The sequence below is a fragment of the Lactuca virosa genome, chromosome 4, assembly GCF_052849685.1.
Source record: "Lactuca virosa cultivar CGN04683 chromosome 4, Lactuca_virosa_CGN04683_v6, whole genome shotgun sequence".
In the NCBI taxonomy this organism is placed as follows: domain Eukaryota; kingdom Viridiplantae; phylum Streptophyta; class Magnoliopsida; order Asterales; family Asteraceae; genus Lactuca; species Lactuca virosa.
The window spans coordinates 251768939-251778568 of NC_136429.1; the positions used below are offsets into that span (position 1 = coordinate 251768939).

Sequence of the window (9630 nt, forward strand, 5' to 3'; positions counted from 1 at the left end):
AGGAAATTAGTTTTATATTTTGAAGTGTTAACTATTATCTTCAAATACTTTCATCGATATTATCAAATACTTTCATCGATATTATGAATCATAGTCATAGCTATATAGCGGGGCTTTAAAGTAGTTATTATCGAAGTTACATGGAACAACGTAATTTCTGATTTTTTATTTTTATCATTTTATATCAGAACACTAAGCAACATAGAAAACTCAATATATATGAAAATGTACGCAAAAATTTCAGTAAAATAAATAAATAATAGGCAAATTTAAGAAATACTCAAGATAATAACAAATAGTTAAGTTGTTTCAACATTCCTTTTCAGATATACATTCAAAATGAGATTCATTAAAAGGTCAAACGATTATATGCTTCCCATATCGATATTTTGAATGGAAACATAAATATTCCTATTCTTAAAAACTTTTAATTTAATAAGATTTACATTAATACTTGTATATTTGTAAAGGTTTTGTTTTGTTATGAAATGAATATATAATAAACAACCAAAACACTAAACAACAATTTCAAACAAAATTTCAATTTTCTATTGTGAATGCGTTTCCTTATTTAAGTCAAAATCTACAGATCCAAAAGGGAATACACAAAAATCAAACTACATAAGCTATTTTAATTAACAAAAAATACATTTAATAAGAACCAAGTAATTATAGAGTCTGCCTTCTTTTTAATACTTCTACACCTGCAAAACAAAAAACATAAACAAAGCAGTCACAGATATCGCAAACACAAAAATCTGTAAAGTAACACATAGATCTATGAATGCTCACGTTATTTTATTTTCTAACATATACATATATATGTTTACTTCTTTATATGGTGACTTTTGATGATTTGTGATGCTGCCGACAGTGAGGTATTCCAATCGGTTGGTGTTGTTAGGGGCGGAGAATAGCGAGGTGTTTTAGATCTAGGATCTTATGGGCTTGTTTAGATCTATGGTTTAGTTATGGTGGTGTTGGTTGTGCTCTGTTGGAGGTTTAGCAGTGGTGGGTCAATGGTGTTCTTGGGTTGAAAGTGGTGGTGATAGTGGAAGTATCGGCAACAGCAGTGAAAACAGGCGGCAAGATAGATTCTAGGTGGTGGCTGTGCGTTACAATGAAGAGAAGGAAGGCTGAGGTTACAGTAATGGTCGATGTTTCCGGCGGTTTAAAAGATGGTTTGGAAGATGGATCCAAAAGTGGGTGGCTAGGTACATTTAAAAAGAAAGAGTAACAAAGAATTTTTAAAAAGAAGGGTTTTAAATTAGGGTTAAGGAGGTGTCCATGGTATATGGTATATATATAGTGTGATATATGCATTCTCATTGGTTAAATTTGTTTCATTTGGATTGCAAACATGTTTTTGATCTCCACCATTTAATTTGTATCCAAAGGCTTAAATTTCACCTCCTTGTTTTTAAGGTTTTAGTCTTAAAAACTTTTGAAAGTCTTAAAAACTTTTGAAATTCTTATTATGTATGTATTATAAAGTAGTAATAATATATATATATATATATATATATATATATATATATATATATATATATATATATATATATATAAAAAGTAATGATTAGTTCCTGTTGATAACTCCAAATAATACGAATAAAAAGTAAGATAAAAAGCAGCAAAACAAGTGCGGTCTCTTGGAGACATACATTTGCTACATGTTTGCTACATATTGGATTTATTTATATTATCAAATGATCGAATATATATATATATATATATATATATATATATATATATATATATATATATATATATATATATTCGGAAAAGTTACACTTTAGTCCCAAGACTTTTTTTTGAACGAAAAAGTCCTGAAAACCGGCAAAAATTTGCAATTTGACCCTTTTTGACCGGTTGAAACCGGTACCAAATTAATTTTGGACTATTTCGTAAACTAACCCAAAATATTGGGACTTTTCTGTAAACAAAAATATTATGACTTTTCTACAAACAAAACCCTTATTATTATTATTATTATTATTATTATTAAAAATGTAAATAAGAATTCTATTTTTTGAACTTGTTATTATTAATATTGTTACTAATACATATAAATGCATTTAAATGAAAAAATAATACTAATGACATTATTTAAGGGTGGAGGTGGAGGAGATGGTGATGCTTTTAACATTGAAATCATAAATGTTTACTTGTATATTTTTACTTTGTATATGGTCATTTCACTTTTGTTATTATTGTTTTCAATTCAGAATAATAATACTTAACAATTGTTAAAAGAAGTTGTATATTTGTAAAATTGTTTATAAATAGTTTAAGGTAGAATGATTTCTCACTTTGTATATATAAAAATGTTTAAGGTAGAATGATTACTTTCCAAATCCAACAGATCTACTACAAACATCTATATAGGTAGCTAATATCAAAATTCAAAAATATTAATTACAATATCTTGCTTGATAAAAAGTAATAGGATATGTTTTTTGGATTAATACTTTTGAATTTTGATTAATACTTTTGAATTATTCCTATTACTTTTTATTAAACAAGATATTGTAATTAATACTTTTGAATTTTGATATGGGTTACCTATGTAGATGTTTGTAGTGGATTTGTTGGATTTGAAAAGTAATTCTTCTACCTTAAACAATTTTATATACAAAGTGAGAAACTCTTTACCTTAAACTATTTATAAACAATTTTACAAATATGCAACTTCTTTTAAATTGTTAAGTATTAATATTCTGAATTGAAAACAATAATAACAAATGTGAAATGATCATATCCAAGTAAAAATATACAAACAGACATTCACGATTTCAATGCTAAAAGCATCACCATCTCCTCCACCTCCACCTCCACACTTAAACAATGTCATTAATATTATTTTTTTTATTTAAATGCATTTATGTGTATTAGTAACAATATTAATAATAACAAGTTCACAAAATAGTATTCTTATTTATATTTTTAATAATAATAATAATAATAATAATTAGAAAGGTTTTCCGCACGTTGTGCCGGGCGGAAAGTGTTAGTTTTGTGTGTATGTTCATGTGTTTCATCCATTTACTATTATCCGAAGTATATTGCGTGAATGGTATCCACAATAAAGTACATTGCTATTCTGTGTAATTTGCCATGAATTAGATGAAACAAACCTGTCGTTAGTGCCTACCAAAACAGCATCAATAGTTCAATACCACCATCAACCTTCTTAGTTAAAAGAAAGTACAATGCAATGTACAATAAATGCATAAAGAACTTCTTGATTTAATAGGTAACCACTTGATCAACCATTTGAATAAAAATTAGTTCCAACCCACCATAAGCAATTCAATAGGTAACCACTTGATCAACCATGTGTATTACCAGAGAAATCAATTACAAATTACTATCTGGTAAAAAACTTGCCGTTACCACCTGAAATGAAAAATAAATAAATAAATACTAAAAAAAGAAAGGGTTACATACAAGAAATAGCAATGTATTTTCATTTATTCGTTTATCACAGCCTTATGAATAATGAGTGTTGGCTGTCAAGATTCTACTTTACCAAAAAAAAAATAGCAACCTGATTGAGTAAATGAGATAGTTGGATAAGTCTAATTCTTTTCATAATATATAGATGTGTTTTTTACCTTAACATGAGCTGTAGCTATTTTTAAAAAAAAATAATTGTGTAGGATGATGATGGCAACTGTTTGGCCAGATTTCCTGTTAAAAAAAAATACAATGACTTTAGCTTGGAGTTCACTCTTCTTTTCTTCAAACTCTTTGCTGTAATCCTCCTGAATATGCATGTGAATTATTTTAAATATGAAAATCTGTTATAAGAAATCAATAAAAATTAATCAAAGATACTAATTAACAAAAAAAGAAAAGATACCTTTGAGCGCGCAAGTGTGTTAATTCCTGATGAAGATGAAGCTGAAGATGAGATGAATTTTGTAATTGAGTGGTAAGCGTTGTGACCACAGGTTATATCAGCTCTCCAAACCTTTGCACTTCAACTTATTATATTCTTCTTCCATTATTAAACACCCCTCTCTAGTTGTAATTACAATTATGCCCTTTAAATCACGTCATTGTATCTTCCTTTGTCATATTTAATCATTTTGCTTATATTTATATTTATGCTAATATTTCTTGTGCTATATTTCTTATCTCATATTTTCCATATGTTTGTATTCCCCCTCTCTCCGTTTTCGTCCAATAATATTAATTAAGAGTTGAAGTTTATTAATAAGGTGTATATCTTCATTGAACAATTTAATTCTTGTGCAAAAATATATAATTATATAGTTAAATTCTTGAGAAGCGAAACACCCAAACATAATCGAAAACCAATACATAATGAAAAGGATCAAAATCACTATATGAAGCTTTATAAATTACAAATTCAATTTTAAAGGACCTAATTAGCCACACACATACCTGCTTCGGCATCAGCAGACCGATTTCAACATTTGTTGAGGTTTTTTAAATTGGGTTTGCTTAGCAGGAATTTCCCTTTTTGTCTGGCACATTCCATCAAACACCTGGGGTGCGAAATCATAACACCATAATAAGAATAAAAAAAATACACAGAAAACCTGGAATAGAAACCGCACAACCAAGTTTGAGCACAAACCTGAAGGAGACAACAACCAAAGTGTGGAATAGAAGATGCACAACAAAGTGTCTCCGGATGTCAGCAAGTCACCGATCAGGTAAGAGGATCAGCTGTGAGGCGTTATAAACCCAAATGAAATCCCTTCCTATTGCAGGAGGCAACGACTTTAACTGGAATCACTGAAGCAAATATAAAAAGGAGATGAAGCTGAATACTTACGGGGAATTGGCTCTGATTGAAAGAAGTCAGAGGAAACGGTGTCGGAAATCAAGATGGCGAATCGATTTGGGTTTCCCTGAGTTGGTTCAGAATATCACAAATCCTGCTCCGCCTCCAAATCTCCTTGTCGTCTATAACCACAGGTTGGTTGTCGGCGCCTGGAGATGTTGTGCTCTGTAACCTCCTTCAAAGTGGCCATTATAAACTGCCTGGAAAAAAATTCAATCATATACGACGAATATCACAAATTTCAGGATCTCAATAGAAATTATCAATTCTAGGGTTTGAAGTTTACCTTCAAGATCGAGTGCAGTACGAAATTGGTGGTTCCTGCTTCACTGGACTAAAATCCGACTACCATGGTCCTCTACCTAAACCGCCATGGAAGGAGTAGTATGTGTCGATCTCTTCGGTCGATTAGAAGGTAATCGGAGGCGTCGATCTAGAAGCATAAGCCCATAAGTTGCGACGATTGTGAGAGAGACGGTGGAATGGTCTACCACCCTATAGAAACCGATTGAAAGAAGGTTTAAAAGCGAGGAACTCTTAAACGGTGGAAAAGATGTAGACATCTGATTGGAAGCCGGGGAGGTGAAAGAGGGACTTAACACGTGTTCTTGACACTAATCCACTCCTCCCACTTTTAATATGAAAAAGCAAACTTTGACCTTTAATTAACAGCCATCGATCAACACAGGGGGCAAACTGCAATTCTTAAAAAGAGGAGGCCAATTAGCGACCAAAACATAGCAAGTTCACTGTTCCTTTTCTTCACAACTTTAATATATATATATATATATATATATATATATATATATATAATAATAATAATAATAATAAAAATAAGGGTTTTGTTTGTAGAAAAGTCATAATATTTTTTTTTACAGAAAAATCCTAATATTTTTTGTTTAAAGAAAAGTCCCAATATTTTGGGTTAATTTACGAAATAGTCCCAAATTAATTTGGTACCGGTTTCAACCGGTCAAAAGGGTCAAACTGCAAATTTTTGCCGGTTTTCAGGACTTTTTCGTTCAAAAAAAAATCTTGGGACTAAAGTGTAACTTTTCCAAAAATTTTGGGACTTTTCTGAAGATTTCCCATATATATATATATATATATATATATATATATATATATATATATATATATATATATATATATATATATATATATATATAAAAGAGAAGGTTCACTTGAGATTTAAAAAAAATAAAGATTTTGAGATTTAACCACAGCCACATTTTTTATTTGTCACTATAATACTCCGCCATACTGGCAGCAGTGGTATATGTCTAATCATAAATGATTAGATAGCAGAGAGATATATAATCATATATCATTATATATGTTTACACATATATACCTAATCATAAATGATATAAGTATATGTCTGTTCACAAATTAAGTAATCATATTTGATTATGGTAATTGGTGGTAGAGGAAGTGGTGGTGGCAGAGATGGCGATGATATATGTGACGGATGTGTCAGTAGTGGTGGTAGCAGAGATGGTAGTAGTGGCAGTGGCGGTGGATGTTGTGGTAGTGGGGAAGGTGACGAGGGAAAAAACAAACGAGCGACACTAAATAATCATTTAAGGTTATAACTCTCCTATTGCGCCAGTACGCCGAAGCACTACTGCGGAAATGAGATATATATGACTGAATGTGAATCTCAAAATCTCTATTTATTTCGGAATCTCAATATATATATATATATATATATATATATATATATATATATATATATATATATATATATAAGATCAAATTATAACAAAAAAAGATTAAGAACCGTAACATGCGTTTATTTTTAGGCTATCGTTATGGTATTTTCGTATTTTCAAATATTTTGATTTTTTATTTATGATAAAATGGTCAAAGAGCAACAAGGACATTTTGGTCAACATTACTTTTATACAACATAGATATGATAATATTCTTCATTTCACTAGACTTTAAAACACACTCTTTCATCTTTTGCTTATTCCTTCCTCCGATGACACCCAACGATGTCGTCACTACCACCGACAAACAATATTACTCCAACAACTTTCCACTACCACCACTGCCTTTCTCAATTCACTTTTGATAGTGTCTCATCCATTCACTTCTACTACCGTCATCTCCAATCTCTGATGAAACACCATAGGTGCATCAAATGTCAGCAGATTTACATCAGTTCTCACTGGATCTACATGAAATCTCAATGGATCTACATCAGATCTGGATCTTGAAACCACCTCCACGAATCAAATGGTGAACCGCCACTAAAAACGACCATTGATGCCTCCGTGGAACTGAAACCGATCACGTTGGCCCACCATCGCCACTTCTCTCCTCCGCTGCCTTCTTCGGCGACATCAACTTCTTCAACGACCACTATAAGTTATCATTTTCATCAAATCTGATGAGATAAGATGAAAACTCGTCACTGAAGTCGCCACCATGTCCACGACTATTGTTGGAATGTCGATTAAGTCATGTTTTTTTTGTTTCGGATCTGGAATCATCGCAAAAACCCATCTGACTAAGGTGTTTCCGCTTTAGATCGATGGTCGACCATCGTACAATCGCCTACTGTAACGTCCGCAGATTCGGGCTAGTCAGTTTTGAGACAATAAGCGTCAAAAAAATGAATTTTTGATAGAAGATTATTTAGAATAAATAATCTTAACTAAGTTGTAGTATGTCACAAGGTTTCCATACATATAAAGAACGTTGAAATCCGAGTTATAACGAAGAAGTTATGACCTGTCAAAGTTTCTCGACAAAACGGACACGACACCAGGAATCATAAAAAGTGAGTTTATGATAGAGTAGTTTTTAGACTTAGGATTCTAAATGAAAGTTGTAGAGTACGTCTCCACCTTCGCGTGGATATAAAGAAAGTAAAAAACAGAGCTCGTATGCAAAAGTTATGGCCTTCCGAAGTTGTAGCTGTCTGAGAGCATGACGTGTGTCAGAAAGCCTAATCTGACTGGGCTCACGACGTGAGCACTAATTCTCACGACGTGAGGATTCAAAACGCCACTTTTCAAGGCTAGAGTGCAGAAAGCAAGTCTACGGAACGGGCTCACGACGTGAGCATCAATTCTCACGACGTGAGGAGTCAAACAGACACTATTCAAGCCTAGAACGCAGATGGAGGGTCTACGAGGTGAGCAGGATCGAGCTCACGATGTGAGCATGCTTGGCTCATGACGTGAGGGGCCAAAAATCACCCTATAATTAGAAATCGAGGGTATCCGGGAATGGTTTCTAATTCACACTCTCTTTCACTCTCTATACCCTCTCTAGCCATCTTAAAACACCCCGAAGCCTCGGGAACGACCCTAGCACCCGAAGAAAGCCCAAAGTTCCCAAGAAAAAGAGTTTTTCGAGCCGAAACTCTGCCCGCGTGAAGCCCGGTTTTTCAGAAAACATCTCGGTTTCATCGAAGAATATTGTTTTAAGGGACGAAGTGCTGTCCAATCATCGTCTTATCATGTGAGTGCATATTATTTTCATCTTACACATAGATATGAAGTATCTTATATAAATTACATGCTATGTGTGCATATTATCTGTATACTTGCTATCTATGATGGATGAAAAATTTTATACATGTTTTAATTGATTTAAACTGTATATGTATTTTATATCTACAAATATGTTGGGTAAGACATGGGTAGATGAATTAGATGATGTGTGATGAAATAAAAATTGATGAGAGGTATCGATGTTTAAGATGATCTAGTCATCTAGCAGAGTATAGACATAATTATTTGTTATTAATCCGGGAGTATGGATTAGGTATTTTTGAACTATGTGTTCATCCGATAAGTATCATGTACAAAGTTCTTCTTTTTGACACTATTGTGTATCGGGGTACGGGAGCGTACGAGAGTACTTTATTAGTATTTTCCCTATACTTTTTATTTTGAAGAGCTTTGGAGTCTTCGTTTCTTTTATGAAGTGATCGGACGAGCTTCATGTGTCAGCGTTTCCGTTCACGATATTCAGACCACTGCTAGGCAAAGTTCGATGCCGGATAGGGTGAGTCTGGGGGTAAAATACCTCACGATATTCAGACCACTGCTAGGCAAAGTTTGATGCTGGATAGGGTGAGTCTGGGGGTAAAATACCTCACGATATTCAGACCACTACTAGGATAGGGTGAGTCTGGGGGTAAAGTACCTCACGATATTCAGACCACTGCTAGGCAAAGTTCGATGCTGGATAGGGTGAGTCTGGGGGTAAAGTACCTCACGATATTCAGACCACTGCTAGGCAAAGTTCGATGCTGGATAGGGTGAGTCTGGGGGTAAAATACCTCACGATATTCAGATCACTACTAGGCAAAGTTCGATGCTGGATAGGGTGAGTCTGGGGGTAAAAAGCATCTTCGTCAGTTTGTTGTTCATATCGATCCTTTAGGCTAGATCTTGTAAGATCATTGTATAGGATCAGTATGTGGGGATCGACGTTCGTTAGTGCTTGTAGTATAAACCTCGGGCCGCGATGGACTTCGTGCCTATTCCTTAGGATAATCCTTAGGAATGAAGGATAGATGATTCTTAGGGTAGATCCTTAAGATTAAAGAAGATAATGGGGATGGGTAATTAGGTTGATTGTTTGATGATTAAATATAATAATTGTATTATTGTGGGTTGAAAACCCTATGTACTCACCAGGTTTCCCAACCTGACCCACTTAAGTTTATTTGTATCATAGGTGTCGATACGAAGCTACTTTACACTGAGAGATTTAAATGAGATGTAGATCACTACTGTAAATAAATGTAAGGTCTGTTTATGCTTATGTTTCAATATTGACGATGACAT

General features: G+C 33.2%; 1 protein-coding gene across 5 annotated transcripts; it reads right to left on the reverse strand.

Moving 5' to 3' along the window:
* Positions 1–3165: 3165 nt before the first annotated feature.
* Positions 3166–5438, reverse strand: LOC145108185 (uncharacterized). Of its 5 annotated transcripts, none has more exons than XR_013708099.1 (7): positions 5103–5436; positions 4808–5016; positions 4607–4733; positions 4411–4514; positions 3863–3903; positions 3615–3764; positions 3166–3396 (listed from the first exon to the last, which is right to left on the reverse strand). XR_013708099.1 is itself a non-coding variant. In XM_079045201.1 (7 exons), exons 4-7 carry the CDS (start codon positions 4420–4422, stop codon positions 3358–3360), a joined length of 312 nt encoding a protein of 103 aa, XP_078901327.1. In that variant the 5' UTR covers positions 4423–4514; positions 4607–4698; positions 4808–5016; positions 5103–5438; the 3' UTR covers positions 3166–3357. The 5 variants fall into 5 exon arrangements, 2 of the variants coding, with proteins under 2 accessions (XP_078901327.1, XP_078901326.1); XR_013708097.1 differs by having other exon boundaries at positions 3863–4023; XM_079045201.1 differs by having other exon boundaries at positions 3863–3973; positions 4607–4698; positions 5103–5438.
* Positions 5439–9630: the final 4192 nt, after the last annotated feature.

Bases quoted from the DNA above. Each gene is read 5' to 3' on its own strand.
- LOC145108185 (XM_079045201.1), bottom strand. The intron at 3,765-3,862 runs GTATCTTTTCTT...ATGCATATTCAG, and splicing joins ACACACTTGCGCGCTCAAAG to GAGGATTACAGCAAAGAGTT. The intron at 3,397-3,614 runs GTAAAAAACACA...TTTTCATTTCAG, and splicing joins TAGCTACAGCTCATGTTAAG to GTGGTAACGGCAAGTTTTTT.